The following is an 18,075-nucleotide window of genomic DNA, read 5'->3' on the forward strand; positions in this document are numbered from 1 at the left end:
AAATTCGATAAAAATATTATCTGATCCCAGTTGATAGTTTTCAACTGGGCTTGCCGATAGAATGTAATCAAGCTGACTGTCGGTAAATCATTAGTTACATTTGACACCTGTTTCACCAAAGCATCCTGGATTAATTAGCAATACAAACACATTTAAAATATATGAATAAACATGATTTAAAAAATATCATTAATGAATTATTTTTTTTTATCAATAAACGTACCCATTTCCTATGAGCAGAATTCCAGGTATGCTTTCAAAACTTCTTTTGGGTTCTATTTTCTTCCGACAGTTTCTTTCATCTGAATTATCACCGCAGTCATTATCTCCATTACACTTCAGGTTTAATGGTATGCAGCGACCTGGGGAGAAAATGTTTATTTCAGTTATATTTTTAGTTTAAATCAGTAGGAATTGCCAGCATTCCTTCTACGAATTACTAAGTTTTAAAACACCTGTTAACTACATTGGACTAATGTAAACATCCTATTTATTTTATTATTTGTTAGTTAATGTAATAAATTGAAATCCATTGGGGACAGCTGATAAAAAGCACTGTGTCCCAATACAAGGAACATTATATAATAATGTATATAACCTGAGGCTGCCTATAATGCTTATTAGACATAGGACAATGGATTTCAGCAGATTGTCTTAATGAAATGTGGATGGTTGCACACATTAGGTTTATTTTATTTCGCCTTGGAGTGTTTAAACAGCCATCTTCCAGTAACATTCAGGAATCGTTTAATTTGTTAGGATGCCTATATTTATGGCCCATGACAGCACAGGTCTGATGTCTCTCTGCCTAACGTCACTACCCAGTAGCAATATTGACACTTGATGATTCCAATCAGTGAGTCTGATGGGAGACCTTTTCATTGTGATGGGTCTAGCGTTTTATTGCTGCCATTCACACTATAGTATTTTATATGTCCTGGAATGATGAAAGCCACTGACACCTATCCTGTCTATTTAAATTATCTTTTTTTGGCCTTTCAGGTGAATATGTTTCTTTTTCATTTCTCGTCTGTCTGGATGATATGTGGTTTTGGCTCATCTTACTATAAAAGTATTCTACTCTCTTTGATAGAGCTCTGATTACATGTATTTATACTACCCAAAGCTTAGCTCATTGTTTGACCTTGCCAGCCTTTTCACAAATACTCATTTTTTTTTGCCTCTCATTGACATTCACCGCTAATGACCTGTAACACACCTTCCTATCCCTTTCTCCTTTCATTTTGATTATGTTCTATGCTGTCTGAGATAGGGTCATAACAATTCCTAACAAAACCAAAGCCTAGTTCGGGCATAGGCAACCTTTGGCACTCCAGATGTTTTAGACTACACCCAGGGCCGCCATCAGGGGTGACAACCATAACGGTTGTCACGGGCCCGGCGGCCCTGGGGGGCACGGCTGCCCGGGCCCCACATGGAGCGGCAAAACTGCCGCAGGGGCATCTGCACCAGGGCCCATCAGGTGGCCCAAGCATTTAGGGCCACCCGATGGGCCCTATATCTTCAGGGGCCCGGTCAGCGATGCGGCCGGGTAATTGCGCGACCGGGCCCCTTTAAAAAAACAAATTACGGCAGCACCGCAAGGGCTGCTGGGAGGAAGTGACGGCCGGTCACTTCCACCCAGCTTACTGCGCGCGGGAGGAGACCGGAGGTAGAGGAATAAGGAGAGGAGATAGGAGAGGCATCCGCTCACTCCCATCATCCCCAGCCACCCTCCTGCAACTTAAAGGTAAGAGGAGGGTGGCTGATAAATGAGGTGTGTGTCTGTGTGTATGTCTGTGTGTGTATCTCTGTGTATATGTCTGTGTGTGTGTATCTGTGTGTATCTCTGTGTATATGTCTGTGTGTATGTGTCTGTGTGTGTGTGTCTGTGTGTGTGTGTCTGTGTGTGTGTGTGTCTGTGTGTGTGTGTGTCTGTGTGTGTGTCTGTCTGTGTGTGTGTCTGTGTGTATGTCTGTGTGTATGTCTGTGTGTATCTATGTGTATCTCTGTGTGTATGTATGTCTGTGTGTATGTATGTCTGTGTGTATGTCTGTGTGTGTGTATGTCTGTGTGTGTGTATGTCTGTGTGTGTGTATGTGTGTATGTATGTGTGTATGTGTGTCTGTATGTGTGTCTGTATGTGTGTCTGTATGTGTGTGTGTATCTGTGTGTGTATCTGTGTGTATCTCTGTGTGTATCTCTGTGTGTATCTCTGTGTGTATCTCTGTGTGTATCTCTGTGTGTATCTCTGTGTGTATCTCTGTGTGTATCTCTGTGTGTATCTCTGTGTGTATCTCTGTGTGTATCTCTGTGTGTATCTCTGTGTGTATCTCTGTGTGTATCTCTGTGTGTATCTCTGTGTGTATCTCTGTATGTATGTCTGTGTGTATGTCTGTATGTATCTCTGTGTGTATCTCTGTGTGTGTGTATGTCTGTATGTATGTGTGTATGTATGTCTGTGTGTATTTATGTCTGTGTGTATTTATGTCTGTGTGTATTTATGTCTGTGTGTGTATGTCTGTGTGTATGTCTGTGTGTGTGTATGTCTGTATGTATCTCTGTGTGTATGTCTGTGTGTATGTGTATGTCTGTATGTATCTCTGTGTGTATGTATGTATGTCTGTGAGTATGTCTGTATGTATCTCTGTGTGTGTGTATGTCTGAATGTATGTGTGTCTGTATGTATGTCTGTGTGTATGTCTGTGTGTATGTCTGTGTGTATGTCTGTGTGTATGTCTGTGTGTATGTCTGTGTGTATGTCTGTGTGTATGTCTGTGTGTATGTCTGTGTGTATGTCTGTGTGTATGTCTGTGTGTATGTCTGTGTGTATGTCTGTGTGTATGTCTGTGTGTATGTCTGTGTGTATGTCTGTGTGTATGTCTGTGTGTATGTCTGTGTGTATGTCTGTGTGTATGTCTGTGTGTATGTCTGTGTGTATGTCTGTCTGTATGTCTGTCTGTATGTCTGTCTGTATGTCTGTATGTATGTATGTCTGTGTGTATGTCTGTGTGTATGTCTGTGTGTATGTCTGTGTGTATGTCTGTGTGTATGTCTGTGTGTATGTCTGTGTGTATGTCTGTCTGTATGTATGTCTGTATGTATGTCTGTATGTATGTATGTCTGTATGTATGTCTGTATGTATGTCTGTATGTATGTCTGTATGTATGTCTGTGTGTATGTATGTCTGTGTGTATGTATGTCTGTGTGTATGTATGTCTGTGTGTATGTATGTATGTGTGTATGTCAGTGTGTATGTATGTCTGTATGTCTGTGTGTATGTCTGTGTGTATCTCTCTGTGTATGTCTATATGTATGTCTGTGTGTATGTCTATATGTATCTCTGTGTGTATCTCTGTGTGGATGTCTGTATGTATCTCTGTGTGTGTATGTCTGTATGTATGTGTGTCTGTATGTATGTCTGTATGTATGTCTGTATGTATGTCTGTATGTATGTCTGTGTGTATGTATGTCTGTATGTATGTCTGTGTGTATGTATGTCTGTGTGTATGTCAGTGTGTATGTATGTCTGTATGTCTGTGTGTATGTGTCTGTGTGTATCTCTCTGTGTATGTCTATATGTATGTCTGTGTGTATGTCTATATGTATCTCTGTGTGTATCTCTGTGTGGATGTCTGTGTGGATGTATGTCTGTGTGGATGTCTGTATGTATGTCTGTATGTATGTCTGTGTGGATGTCTGTGTGGATGTCTGTGTGGATGTCTGTGTGGATGTCTGTGTGGATGTCTGTATGTGTATGTCTGTATGTGTCTGTCTGTATGTATGTGTGTATGTCTGTATGTATGTCTCTGTGTGTATGTCTGTATGTATGTCTCTGTGTGTATGTCAGTATGTATGTCTGTGTGTATGTATGTATATATCTGTCAGTATGCATGTATGTCTGTGAGTGTGTATGTCAGTATGTCTGTCAGTATGGCTGTATGTATCTGTGTATGTATATATCTATCTGTGTGTGTGTATGTCTGTATGTATGTATATCAGTATGTATGTGTATGTATGCCATTATGTATGTATGTATGTCTGTTTGTATATCTGTATGTCAGTTTGTATGTATGTCTGTTTGTCAGTATGTACTTATGTCTATCTGTGTGTGTGTATGTCTGTATGTATGTATATCAGTATGTATGTGTATGTATGCCATTATGTATGTATGTATGTATGTCTGTTTGTATATCTGTATGTCAGTTTGTATGTATGTCTGTTTGTATATCTGTATGTCAGTTTGTATGTATGTCTGTTTGTCATTATGTATGTATGTCTATCAGTATGTATGTGTATTTATGCCATTATGTATGTATGTATGTCTGTTTGTATATCTGTATGTCAGTTTGTATGTATGTCTGTTTGTCATTATGTATGTATGTCTATCAGTATGTATGTGTATGTATGCCATTATGTATGTATGTATGTCTGTTTGTATATCTGTATGTCAGTTTGTATGTATGTCTGTTTGTCAGTATGTATGTTTGTCTGTCAGTATGTGAGTATGTATGTACGTCAGTGTGTGTGTCTGTATATCAGTGTGTGTGTGTGTGTGTGTGTATCTGTATCTGTGTATGTGTCTATATGTGTGTGTGTCTGTTAGTATGTGTGTATCTTTCTGTGTCTGTGTGTGTGTATTCCTGTGGGCGGGATTTGGAGGCGGGGCTTGGAGGCAGGCACACAGGGGCCCAGACCTTGAGCTGTGTTAGGGGCCCCACAATTTCTGATGGCAGCCCTGACTACACCTCCCATGATGCTCTGCCAGCATTATGGGAGTAACAGCATTATGGGGGATGTAGTCCACAACATCTAGAGTGCCGAAGGTTGCCTATCCCTGGCCTTGTATTTAGTATTTAGGTGTAGATCATGAACGTATATTTATCCCTAGCTACGTATGGACATTATTACTTCAGGTTTCATTGATCTCTACTACTGCTGATAATCAGTAGTAAAAGGATAACATGCAACCGGTATTCGGCTCATTCCAGAATAATGGAAGGGTTAGTTGAATGGAAAATTACTGTAAGAGGGTAGAGGTGCCCTGAATAATTATGTTAGAGTCTACATTTGAAATTCCCTTGGCACCAAAACCACTCCATTAAGTTACAGTTGTTTTGGTGCCTATAGTGTCCCTTTAAATGGCACAGACATAATAAATTGTCACCATTAATAAAAATGAAATCCTCCTATCCTTCCCCTAATTGCTTCGATTCTATTTCCTTCAAGTACTTTTCTCTCCGATGCGTCTCTTCAGTCTGTCTTTTTCCCCATAAATGTCTTCCCAGCCTCACGGGTTCTTCTCTGTCCCCTAAATGTCTTCACAGTCTGTCTCTGTTCTCTAAATGCCTTCCCAGTTTCCCAGATACTTTCTACTAAATGTCTTGGCCTATCTCTCCTAAACAAGAACAGGTAACTAGACACTTAGGAGTCTATCCACTAAACAGTGCTTTGAAAATGTTTTGAAAAAGAGTTGAGATGGTGACTTTATGAACCTTTTCTGTATTGGCCCAAATGTTGCAGGTCATATTTTAACTCACTGTTTAATGAATAGACAGGGAAGAGACAATGTGTCGTCCCCTCCCCCCCCCATGCCCCCCCCACACACACCATAATTCCTGTCTTCCCCTCAGCTTCCCCTCATCCCTGTCTTCCCCTACATCCTTCCCCTATCTGCTATCTGGAGTGACATCACAAACTGACTGAGGGATGAACTTTGCCTCAGTGCTGGGATAGAAGTAAGTATGTGTTTTAATTTTTTTTTTTTTTTACTTTGGCTGAAGGGGGGGTAGGGGGGGCAGCATAGGAAGGGTTACTCTAACCAAATGAATACTTATGGTCTCAGTAATTCTTTAATGTGCTTGCTATTTGCTGGATATTGTAATGTGTCAGATAAAATATGATTTGGCTTTTAAATCAAACTTGTGAGTAAAAGAGTTAAATGTGGATTTAATTATGTCTACTCTCTACAAAACTATTTTCCATCAGGCCTAAAAATTAACATGGGACAAATGCTGGCTCAGTTGGCAGATACTGCTTATTGCTAATGTAATTAATAATTTTTTTTAGCGACAATCATCTAAACCGCTTTGTTTTATTAAAAAAAAAAAAAAAAAAAAATTGTTTTTTTAAATTTATAGTTCATTTAGACTTTTAACAGGTTAGAGGGGACATATAAAATAAAACAGATTTACCTGTGTTACATTCAAATTTTTTGTCACAATCAGCCTGCTCGATGTTGCAAATCTTTGATGGTATGCATTCACGGGATTCGACCAATTGCCCTGGACATATTTGGCCACCAAACTGAGCGGGACGCTCTAGCAAACGAGTACGGAACTTAGAATAAAGAATTACATTTGTTTTTAATATCAATAAACAAATACTAGTTGAATTAAAAAGAACAACACAAAGGGAAAATGTAACTTCTTCAATAATTACACCATTAAATGAAACATTGATAACAGACTTGCAAACTGTGGAAAAAATGTTTTGGCCGAATCACTCCAGCCGAAAATAATGTCATTTTTAGGAGTCAGATGATTTTCAGTCATAAGGTGGTTAGGCTTAGCCGAATTACATTAAAGGGACTCTCCAGGGAGCCCCTGTTTACTCACCTCGTTCCAGCACCGGGAGCCTCGTGAAGCCGCGCCCCCTATTTCGTCAAAATGACGAAATAGGCGGGCGCGAGCAGGGAGCAATCAGACGCTTCCATTTGGAAGCGTCATTGCTCCCTTGTGCGCATGCGCGGCTTCGCCCCACATGCGCACAGACTTCAGAGGGCGGCATTTATGCCGCCCTCTGAAGTCCTCAGCGCACTACCACACATGCGCGCGGTGTGAGCGGCCGCGAGCTGAGCTGACTGACAGCTCAGCTCGCGGTCTTTGCCCGCCCCCCTCCTCTGCTGACAGGCTGGAGAGAGAAGGCGCGCACACAGTGCCTTCTCTCTCCAGCACACGTCAGACGTATTTTCAAACGTCTGACGTGTACAGGGCCTTTTTAGGGCCCTGCATGATAGGAAGTGCCTCTAGTGGCCGTCTGAGTGACGGCCACTGGAGGTATTCCTATCAATCAATGTAAACACTGTATTTTCTCTGAAAATACAGTGTTTACATGAGAAAGGCTGCAGGGAGCTATAGATCTCACCTGAACAAATACATTAAGCTGTAGTTGTTCAGGTGACTATAGTGTCCCTTTAAAAAAGATTCGGAAAAAACAAATCAGACTATCCAAAATGATGTGAAAATGGGCTATTGTACTGCAAAATATATACATAATATAAATATTAGATATATATTTTACATAAAATGTTTATATTTTGCCATACACATTCTAGGTGCATTTTTTATGCCATTTGAATTACATTGAGAAAAAGTAACTAATAGAAGGAAAAAAACGAGGCGCAGTAAAAACAAATAAAAAAAATCTATACTTAGTAAATATATAATATATATATATAAATTCTATTTACTGCATCTCCTTCCCCCCCTATTGGTCACTTCGCACTAGATATGTGAATAAAATTAACATCTGGTGACTGTCCCTAGCCATCAATCATCCTCTCACATCAAAACGAACATGCTCGTCCATTACACTACACTTCTGTAAGAAACTGTGATGGAAAATGGATAAATCATCACAAGCATTACAACACTGGAAAAATACATTTGTGGTCGGTTAATTAGTGACTGTGAAATATCATATGATTGTTAAAGTCGGTGAGGTGTGCCGGAACCGACGTAGGGTGTAGGCCTGTAAAAAGAGGGCCCCTCCAAAGGTATTGTGTGAATATGAGAGGGTGCGGTGGGTGGGGTAAACAGCGTACGTCACGGCAAAGGTAAGGAGAGAGGAGTAGCGGTTTATAGGAACGCTAACTCCTCCCACAAATACAGGCCTACAGCCTTAAACTTGTGGTCGGTTAATTAGTGACTGTGAAATATCATGATTGTTAAAGTCGGTGAGGTGTGCCGGAACCAACGTAGGGTGTAGACCTGTAAAAAGAGGGCAAAAAAAGATTGCAGATAAAGACACTTTATTCTTAACACAATTATGATACAAGATTCTTAAATACTTGTCTTAATTATTTCTCTGGATGTGGTATGTATCTGTGGTATATAGCCGATTCCCAACCAAAGAAGGGACAAAACCCAAGAAATTTAGTAAATTGAGCAAGCAAAATGTACAAAAAAACACCCCAAAAATGTGCAGAACTGTATGTGAAACTTGAGTAGTTCTCTCCTTTTCTATGACTGGCATGCTGGGAAGGCTGTTTTTTTGTTTAAATGAGAGAAAATGGTACATCAACTATAATATATCTATATTAGATATACCCATGTTGTCCCTATTTGGACGAAATTATTTATCTTATAGAATTAGCTGATCAGCCAATAAAATCTGACCAAATACAGACAGAACTGGCATCATTAATGTGGGACTAGAAATTTCTTTATTACAATCTCAGAAATGGAGGTCAGACCAGAAGCACCTAAGTGATCCAGGTAAGTGTCAAGCCATTCAAAAACAGTAGGACTATTTACTATGTGATGGTGCCAGAGTTCTTCTGGCTTCTTAACCACTATAATAGGCCGTAATGGTTATAGTGCTCAGACTGTCCCTTTAAGCATATATGTTAAATTTACCTTGTCTTGTTGTAATCTTTGCAATTATCAATGAAAGTAACATTAAAAAATGAGATCGCACTACATGTTTTTATAAAGTAATATATTCTATAACTTTAGACTTGATTTTATATTGGGCATGGCGTCTTCATGTTTCATTATAATGATGCCTAAATGCTGACAGCCAAACCAAATGCAATGAATGGATATTTTCCATATTTGAAGGAAGACTCCAAGCCCATTAACCACTACAGCCTGTGTATTGGTTATGGTGCATGGAGTACCCTGGCACCATCTCAAGGTAAGTAATCAAACTGTTTGTGAATGGTTTGACAATTAACATGGGTTTTGATGGGTGATGGTCATAGCCTCATCTGGAGCCAGAAACTTCTACTAAGAGCTTCTGTTACCTCCACTGAGCAAAGTGCTCTCAGCCAATGAGCTAATCCTTGTACCACTGGGCTTAGCTAAATTCTGCTGCTTCTGGAGCTAGTGGTTCTGTTTGAAGTCTTCCTTTACATTTACCAAAGACAACCTAACTCTTTTTTTAAAATAAAACCATAGCTCTCTTCTTGCCACGCAGCCTTTTACCCATTCAATGACCACCCTTTCTGGTTGCATACACTCTGATGCTGTTAGCGTTATCTTCAGTGGGGTGGCAGGGAGTGCTTTTAAGGCTCTTTCGTCAATCTCTTATTAGCTGGGTAACATTGATTATCAATTTAAAGTTTGTATCTCCTGATGTGACATATTAAACTAACCACCAGGTTGCAAAACATAGTCAGGGCAGTCTAGGTCTGCAATAATGACAAACTGTGCAGAAAGAACATCTCTGGATTCCAAGCAAAGAACTACATTTCATATTTTAAGACATTTCATATTACTTAAGGCAATAAATACGATAACATTACACACATTTTTTAAGAACATGCTTTTATGTTTTTAAATAATTCTTCATATACCTGCTTTTTTAGACATGGATCACAGTCAGACCATGAGCCGAAGTCTCCAATTCTGCAGTTGATTGGGCAGGGTGCTTCATTACAAGATCGACTCTCATGTTTTGTGCATAGTTGATCACAATTATTTTTCCAGTAGTAATCGCTGTATGTTATTTGTCTTTAATACATAAATAAACCATATGCACTTATGTTACTTACTTAATAAATTATGATTCAAGATCAAATGATACACTACAAATACATTAATACAGTAGAATGAAATGTACTGTACAGTGGAGGTTTAATAGTAGACAAATCTTAATACAAGAAGAATTAAATCACATTTCATTTCGCTTTACACACTTTTAGCATGCATAGAAAGATCGCGGTACATCTGTCTAATTTTTTATTGACTCTGTATCTAAAATCAAGTCGCCGTAAATATCAAGATCACACTTACCGGGCTCTACTCTGAGTTCCATGTTCACATGTTTTTGAACAGCTTGACCAAGAAGACCATGGATAATGTTCACAAAAACATGCCGATGCTATGCCAAACATGCAACTTATTAAGATACATCTCAAAGGATCAATGTAAGCCATGGATACTGCTATCTAAGAACAACAAGAGATGAACAGTTTTAAACAACATATTATGTGCTCTAATACAACGTTCACCTACAGGTTGGCAATTTATATCAACTTAATATTTCTGCTACTCTTTACCTTCTATTCACAAGACATTTCCTTAGTTTCTTTGTAGGGTTCCTATATTGATGTACATTTAATAGTTTATGTCTTATGATCTGTGTCTCTAGTGTTTGGGGGATAATTAGGTTAAGCAAATGTCTCTTTGGGCTATGATACTGGAACCCAGCTATAATACATAGTGCTGCAGTACAGTGTGATACAGTATGCTATAATACAGTGTGTTGCAGTATGCTACAATAGTGTAATACAGAGTAATACAGAATGATATCATACAGTGAGATACAGAGTGATACAGAATGATACAGAATAATATCATACATTGTGATATAGAGTGATAGTGAATGCTATAATATAGTACAGTGTGATACTATACAATGCAGAGCATACTGTGATATGGAATGCTATCATACAATGTAATTCTGGAAGGCTAATGATCATAAGCATGTCAAAGGACTTACTATCTAGGAGGCAATTAGGACATGTGATAAATGAGAGAGTTGATTTGTGCTGCAGCCAGACTTCCAGGCCACTTGTGTGTGACTTCTCACACCTGGCCGAGTGGCTCTGTTGGGGTTCCAGCTTCAAAGGGGAACTGTGTTGTAAACTCTGACCTTCCATGTAATCAATTAACCCCTTTTGAAATATTGAAATTTGTTTGTGGGGTGTTGGGAACTATTGTAGATTTTTCTGTACCTAAGGGATAATTAAATTAAAGAGGCAATTATCCCTGAGGCACAGACGGTCTTGGAAGAAAAGACCCCGTATGTTTGTGTTGGAAACCCCTTGCAGGGGACCTTTCCATAAGAAGGCCGTGTGGCCTCGAATAAAGATATTCCTGTTGTACCCTTCATCAAGTCTTGGCTGATGTTTTGGTAACCAAAGGCTCTGATTACTGTTTCACTTGGATTTGGGAGACTTACAACGGATGTACTCAGTCAGAGTATAGGGGATCCGTTACAATTTGCAAGGTCAAAAAATATCTGAGCCGAATAACCGTATAGACAAATTTCAGGTTCCTTGAACAATTTATTTTTTCATATGAATTGGTATGGTTGAATTGAATTCTTCCTCCAAGGACAAGCCTACTGTATGTGGGCATTATGCTCAAATGTTGACATTATTTTTACCTTCTGTTGACATTTTGAGTATACAGGCATACCCCACTTTTATGTACACATTGGGACCATAGCATGTATGTAAAACGAAAATGTACTTAAAGTGAAGTAATACCTTTTTTCACTTCCCATTGTAATAGTAATTTAAAGGCATAACTACTAATACTACAACTGCAGATTTCAATTGATTTTATCTTCAGTGATTTCCAGGGGGCTTTTTTTCAGTTAATGCAAACAGTAAAAAAAAAAAATCTCATTCCAGATTGTGCCATTTATCTTTAATGTTTTATTCATCTGACAACCTTAAACTGGGAGGAAAAGTAAAATAAGCCTGCCCACTGGGCCATTTTCTGTCAATACAGTGCCAGTTTGTATTTGTGAGCAGCTTAGTTGCACACTTTGTTTAGAAACATCTCTTCATCACTTTAAGCATTTATGGTTTAACTTTGAATCCTCAGAATTGTGGCTAATGCAGCTAAGCTGCTAAGTCATAGTTATAGAAAATGGCAGGGTAAACCCTTTCACTGGATGGCGCCGATTGCTGAATATGGACAATGTAGAAGCAGAAAATATATATATATATATGTTCAGCTAGAAGTAGACTTTATAAATTTGAGATGATTAGCCTGTGCCATATCAGAAGGTGTGAAAAGTTCGTGTCCCAATGACACTGAACTGAGCTGCTCCGGACGAGAATAGAACCTTCCATTTCCTGTTCACTCGCGGACAGAAGAGGCGCGGGAATGTCTGTACTCGCGAGGCACCTTTAAGTACACTCACGGGTATGTCTGTACTTGCGAGTGTATGTAAAGTGAGTGTATGTAAAGCGGGGTATGCCTGAACTGCACTGCTAGTAATGCTAGTTACTTGAACATTTTTATCTATTTTTATCACACAGACTGTATGTGAGGAAAATAGTTTTCTTGCTTTTATACTTACATCTCAGACCCTGTGTGAAATATTGAAAGAGGAATCTGTATACAGTCTAAAGATTGTTATCTCCCAAATATTGTTTTATAAAGACTGAATGAATAAGTAAAAAATAAAGAGTGTGCAAATTTATATGATTTGTCTGCAAAGCAACATTTGTATGCAACATAATCTATATTAAAATCACTTATCTCAGCAAACTCCATCATAGACCATTAAGCTCCTCATCCTCAATCACCAGGGAATATAGCCAGGGCTGTAATCAGAAATTACACAGCTCAAGCACAGCCCCCCCCCCCCCGGCCCACTCCTGAATCCATCCACAGGGCCTGCCCCTGAATCCGCCCACAGTGCCCACACCCAAAATCACCCACAAGGATGCAGTGTGTTTGTAGTGAATGCAGTGTGTGTATAGTGGATGATGTGTGTAGTGACCAAGGCTCGCGCGACTTGGAGAGAGCTTCTGGAAGCTGAAGATTGCATGTGCAAGGCTAATGAGGCTGCTAAGGTCCCGCAAGGGCAGTGGTAAAACTAAAGTAGAGATGGCCCTGATGCAAGGCTACAATACTTATTTGGGGGGGGGGGGGGGGGGGGAGGGAGGAATGGGGGGACCACCAGGACAGACAGTCTTCCTGCTGGACCACCAGGAATACACCCCTCTCCCTTCATAAAAAAGTAAGCAGGAGGTTACACAACACACGTATCACATGTAGCTATCACACACAAACATCACACAAAAACATCACACATTACATCATATCCCATTATTGTGAGGACTATTAAAGTGTATACACTCATACAGACAGTACATTACTGTGAGTTTTAATGCCATGAGTCCAAGGTAAATAGGGAAACCCTGGAGCTCCAAAACACTCCAAATCATAGTATCATGTTTCATTGAGAAGTATCACAAAGCTCGAAAAGAAATTATCATTTTGTTTGTGGCACCTCAGTCTAAATGTAGGGAGCAGGAAGATGTGTATTCTCCTGGGTAGCCATAAATCCTTGCACTGGCCCTGAATGACAAATTGTGAGTCCTCACCTTTATATCTTCTATTTTAGCCCAAGTTCACATTGAAAGACAAGTAAGGTTTTAGAAAGTTAACTTGTTTGATAACTCGCTATACAGTGCATTTTCCTTTACACACAGTACTTTTTAACAGGCTTAGCAGAGCGTAAATCTGCTCGTACTACATGCACAATTAAATGTCATATTACATTTCTTTAGACCCCAAATGCTTGATCGTTAGGAATTATCACATACACATATTCATAAATACTTGCTACATTTTCTCTTTTTCTGTATTTCACTAACACTCTCTGTCTCACAATTTCACTATTAATTCTCACTTTTCACGCAGTTACCACACATATATGTGTATATATAGATATACAATTTAAAATACAGTGAAAATAGTATGGAATGGCTTACATACCTTATTCTCAGACCCCGTCCTTAAAGTGACATCCTGTGTAACTGACTCCGTTTTAACTTTTGTTAATAGAAGTCCAGGGTTTCTGTTTGTCCAGGTTAATCTTACACTAATCCCCCACTGTATCTCTCTATATCCAGTTTGCCATGAACAAGCCCTCGCATTGTTTAGAAACAATTGGATTTAGTCATTAAACCAGGAACTGATTTAAAAACACTAGATAACTTAACATTTTAAAACCACAACCCGAACTATACAAATCAATAATATTTGACAATTCTATTGGTTTCTCCACATTTTTTAGAAACCCCGTTCAATGACTGAACAAGAATAATATTAAATGTTTTAAGTTACATTTCATATCCATAAATCGAACCATGATTATGCATTCAAATTTCTCACATTAAAATGTTGAGCTAAACCAGAAAACCAGAATTCACTAAATAAATAGTTCACAAATTAGTTTAAAAAAAAAGTTAAATTAGCTGTGTCAAATCCCCAAATGTTTTGGACTACAACTCCCATAATGTTGCCAGACTAGATCATTCGATTAAAAAAAAATTCTCTTTCTGAGCTAATTTAGGATTGTTTTCCAATTCAGCTGATTTTGCAAAACAAACAAACAAAAAAAAAACAATATCCAAGTTGTCAAACCCCAATTCACTGTTTAATGAATAAACCTCAAATATTTTTTTCGCAGATTAGAACCACTTGCATTAACTAGTATTTATACATACGCATTAGGAGAAATGATCATAGAATCATAGAATTGTCCTAATGTTAACATTCTATTTCCTATTGACTCTTACAGTCTCTAAAAAAGAATATGGTTAATTTGTAAGCTACGTCCTTCTTGGGATAAATATGTCCCCTGGTTTCTTGAACTGTTTGTTGTCTTACCCATTTTTGCTGGGAGAATTTCCCAGCATTTGCTTCTCATTGTCAACACAAAATTTCTCAACCACCAGCTCCACAGCATGACCTCTATTGTGAATATGCCAAATCAGATTGCTGACTAGTTTACTCTAGCTTGGCTCACTGTTTAAGTCAATAAATAAGACTTATCTCTTAAAAAGTCCCCCAAACTATGTCAAATATCCAAGTATTTCCTAAGAACATCTAAAAAGGACTGAATACCAGCACCAAAATTGTGATTGCATGCTTTAATGTATCTAAATCCAGTGGATTAAAACACACCAGATGAATATGGCAATTTAAGAGACATCTAACTTTACCATAACTATTCTTATTTTATTTAAGATATATCAAAGTTTTTTTTTTTAATTTCCAATGTCTGTGTATATCAACGTCAGAATTAACTCATGCTTAGCCAGAACACAAGATAAAACCTCTTCATGTAACATGCAGTCACACAGCTGATATCTATTTGATGCCACTGGCAGAGCTATTCAATAATGTGAATTAAAAATTAATTGGAAATTTAAGGTAAAACATTGGAAAAATTCTCTAAAAGCCATGATTCTTGTTCGACTGATTTGGCCCAAAATTTGAAATTTGAAATTTACTTTGAATTCTCAGTTTAGTGAGTCATTTGAATGTTACTTAAATGGACACTCCAAATACCAATACCATTTTAGTACATTTGATAGATTTTGGTCTTATAAGTTAGCAGTAGTTTTATCTATGCTAAAATATTGATAGTTTTTTGCACAAAATAAATAAATGTTTTACAGTTTGCTGCACCCACAAGCGTGCCTCCTTAGCCACACACCTCATTTCAGAAAGACTTCTTTTATCAAAATTTTGCACACAGCTCAGCCTCAACAGCACTGAGTGAGCATCTTTTAACGTGGCATGGTCACCATCTGGTGGCACCTACAGGTGAAATTTCTTAACTGAACCCGACCCTTGTGTGCGCCGTCTTCTTTCTTGTGCTGCTTCTCTTCAACTACTGGCCCAATGAACACGTGCTCAAGAGTATAGCATTGAAGTCTGGGGGATCCTACAAGACTGCAGGATCCTCAATAGACACAGCCAATTACCTGCAACCATCAATGGTGACAGCTGTGGGGATTGACACTGATACTCCACCCTGAGTCAGGCAGAGTAGAAATGCAGAGACAAAGTAGTCCATGTAAAATTCCAACACAGTCAACATAAGTATTTCAAAAAGATTTTATCTTTATGAAATACTTGTTTTTAGGGGGTGGGTGAGTGACAGTGCCACTTTAATTTACAACTTGGCTGCAGTCATAAAAACTACAAACGGGTAGTGATATCTTTACTATATGTCTACCTGGTAGTCCTCTTCTTCTAATGCAAGTTCTGTTGTAGTTCAGATTATTCAGTACTGTCAGAGGCTGTGGCAAAGGAGACTTATGGTGCATCATTCTGCAAAATATTTATTTATTTTATTCAAACACTATAAAAATTTGAGCATGCAAAAAAAAAAAAAAGAGGCCATGTAATGAATCAAAGTAGCATTGGTGCCTGGAGTGTCCCTTTAAGAATAAATAAATTGCATCACAGTTCCAAAACTGGATGTAGTTTATTTATTCTGCAACAGTTTAGGTTTCACCTGTTTAAATAGTAACCACATTCCTCTCAGATAGCACATGATTTCATTAGTTCAATAAATGTTGTCCGCTGCTTTCACTACCCAAAAGACAGGCAACATCAATTAAGGCAACATTCACAATGCTTATTTCACCCCTTAGGGCTAAATTAAAAACGGCAAAATATTGAAGCAGCTACCGCAACCTCTGCAGCAAAACTTCAGTGCCCCAGCAGAGCTGACCTTGTAACTAGCACACAACCGCAGTCTACGTGTTTTCTTTCAAATAAACGTTTTTTAAACTTGCTCCATGTTACGACACTCACCGCCAGATAGATGAAGCCGCCGTTTAGTCAATAATCCCCTTTTCCAGAAATGCAGGTTCTGTACAGTCGACCATCAAACTCCCGAACGGAGGATACGTGAACGCGGCAACTCCCAACCATAAAATCAGCCGAACTCCTTTCACAGCTAGAAATAACGAAAAGCGCTTTCCCAGTAATTATTCCCCCCACAAACGAGACCAAGCTCCGTCTTGAGGGTCAAACAGGAATCTGCTTTAATGGGGGCTACCTGCCCGTTATTTATGCAGGTCTCCCACAAGGTGGACACTCCCCTAGGGGACCTTGTGGAAGACTGTAACACATATAGGACAGTAGCCAATCGCAGTGGCTTAAGTGTAAGCCCTCCCCATTTTACCCATAAATCCTTCCTCTCTATCCTGGAGATAATTGGGAAGAAACCTAATTATCTCCAAGGATAGAGGCAAATCGCAATTTTAAATACAATATGAAAAATACATTAAAATACATAAATGAGGAAATACCGAATAAATATGGTTCGTGTAACATATCCCCAGATAGCCTGGATCTCAGTGCATATTTCTACCGAATAGCGCTCAGATCCGATGTACACAGTTCAATCGCCATGGAGTCAAAGTCTCTCACAAGTCTTCGGTATACGATTGACTCCATGGGACGGCTATCTGGGTGAAGTCCATACGTACGTTACAAAACTCCCGAACGGACCGGTGTTCGTATGCCTCGACGAAATAGAAGGCGGGCGGCAGCTTCCAGCGGCGTTTGGTAGATAAAGTGTCCGCTTTTAGTTCCATAGAATCGACACCGAACACCGCTGATCTCCCTCGTGTCCGAAAATGGCCGCCGCCTCGTGGTCGGCATACGAACGACGACCACCCATACGGATGGAATGGAGAGGTGTCTGCGGTTAACCACAACGTTCTAATTGGGGCCAAGAGGTTAACCAGCAGCACACTCCTCTCCTGGGTGGCCGTCCGTTCGGTAGTTTCAATCGGTATTCCGGAACCACATGAACAGGGGCATACGGACAGGAAATCCAACGAAATAAAGGCAAACAGACGAACCAGCAATACTAGTCTGTACAGATGGATCTGTCACACTCCAATATTTTGCTGATTTTAATTTTGTCACGATTCTGGGAACCAAAACACGCTAACATACACACAGAAAAGGTGCAGTACCGGACCTTAGAGTGGCCGGGCTAAGCACACAAAGAATAATCAGGAGACAAGCCGAGTAAGGGGAACCAGAAGACATAATAACGAGAGGCAAGCCGAGGTCAAAGGGTAGGAGAAAGTCGCATGGTCGGATAAACAAGCCAGAGAGTACGTAACCAGAGAGAAACACAAGTAGAACAGCAATGCTAGAAGGCAAATACCACAACAGGGCAGAGAGAGACAGGAAAGGTAAGTATTTAAACCCATTGCTTAACTCTGATTGGATAATTTCCAATCAGAGTTAACAATCACACGTGGGAGATATCTATACCTCC

At 39.2% G+C, this 18,075-nt stretch overlaps 1 protein-coding gene across 1 annotated transcript in view; it reads right to left on the minus strand.

Moving 5' to 3' along the window:
* C6 (complement C6) overlaps nucleotides 1-13,830 on the minus strand; it is a 61,882-nt gene extending 48,052 nt beyond the window's left edge. Inside the window, exons 1-5 of the mRNA XM_063454003.1 lie at nucleotides 13,748-13,830; nucleotides 10,020-10,170; nucleotides 9,581-9,737; nucleotides 6,195-6,339; nucleotides 224-362 (exon numbers count right to left, since the gene is read on the minus strand). Coding sequence (XP_063310073.1) covers nucleotides 224-362; nucleotides 6,195-6,339; nucleotides 9,581-9,737; nucleotides 10,020-10,162 — 584 coding nt within the window. The 5' untranslated portion in view covers nucleotides 10,163-10,170; nucleotides 13,748-13,830. The remainder of the gene's footprint in view (nucleotides 1-223; nucleotides 363-6,194; nucleotides 6,340-9,580; nucleotides 9,738-10,019; nucleotides 10,171-13,747) is intronic.
* Between the last annotated feature and the right edge of the window lie 4,245 nt (nucleotides 13,831-18,075).

This window comes from Pelobates fuscus, chromosome 5, assembly GCF_036172605.1.
Source record: "Pelobates fuscus isolate aPelFus1 chromosome 5, aPelFus1.pri, whole genome shotgun sequence".
Taxonomy (NCBI): Eukaryota; Metazoa; Chordata; class Amphibia; order Anura; family Pelobatidae; genus Pelobates; species Pelobates fuscus.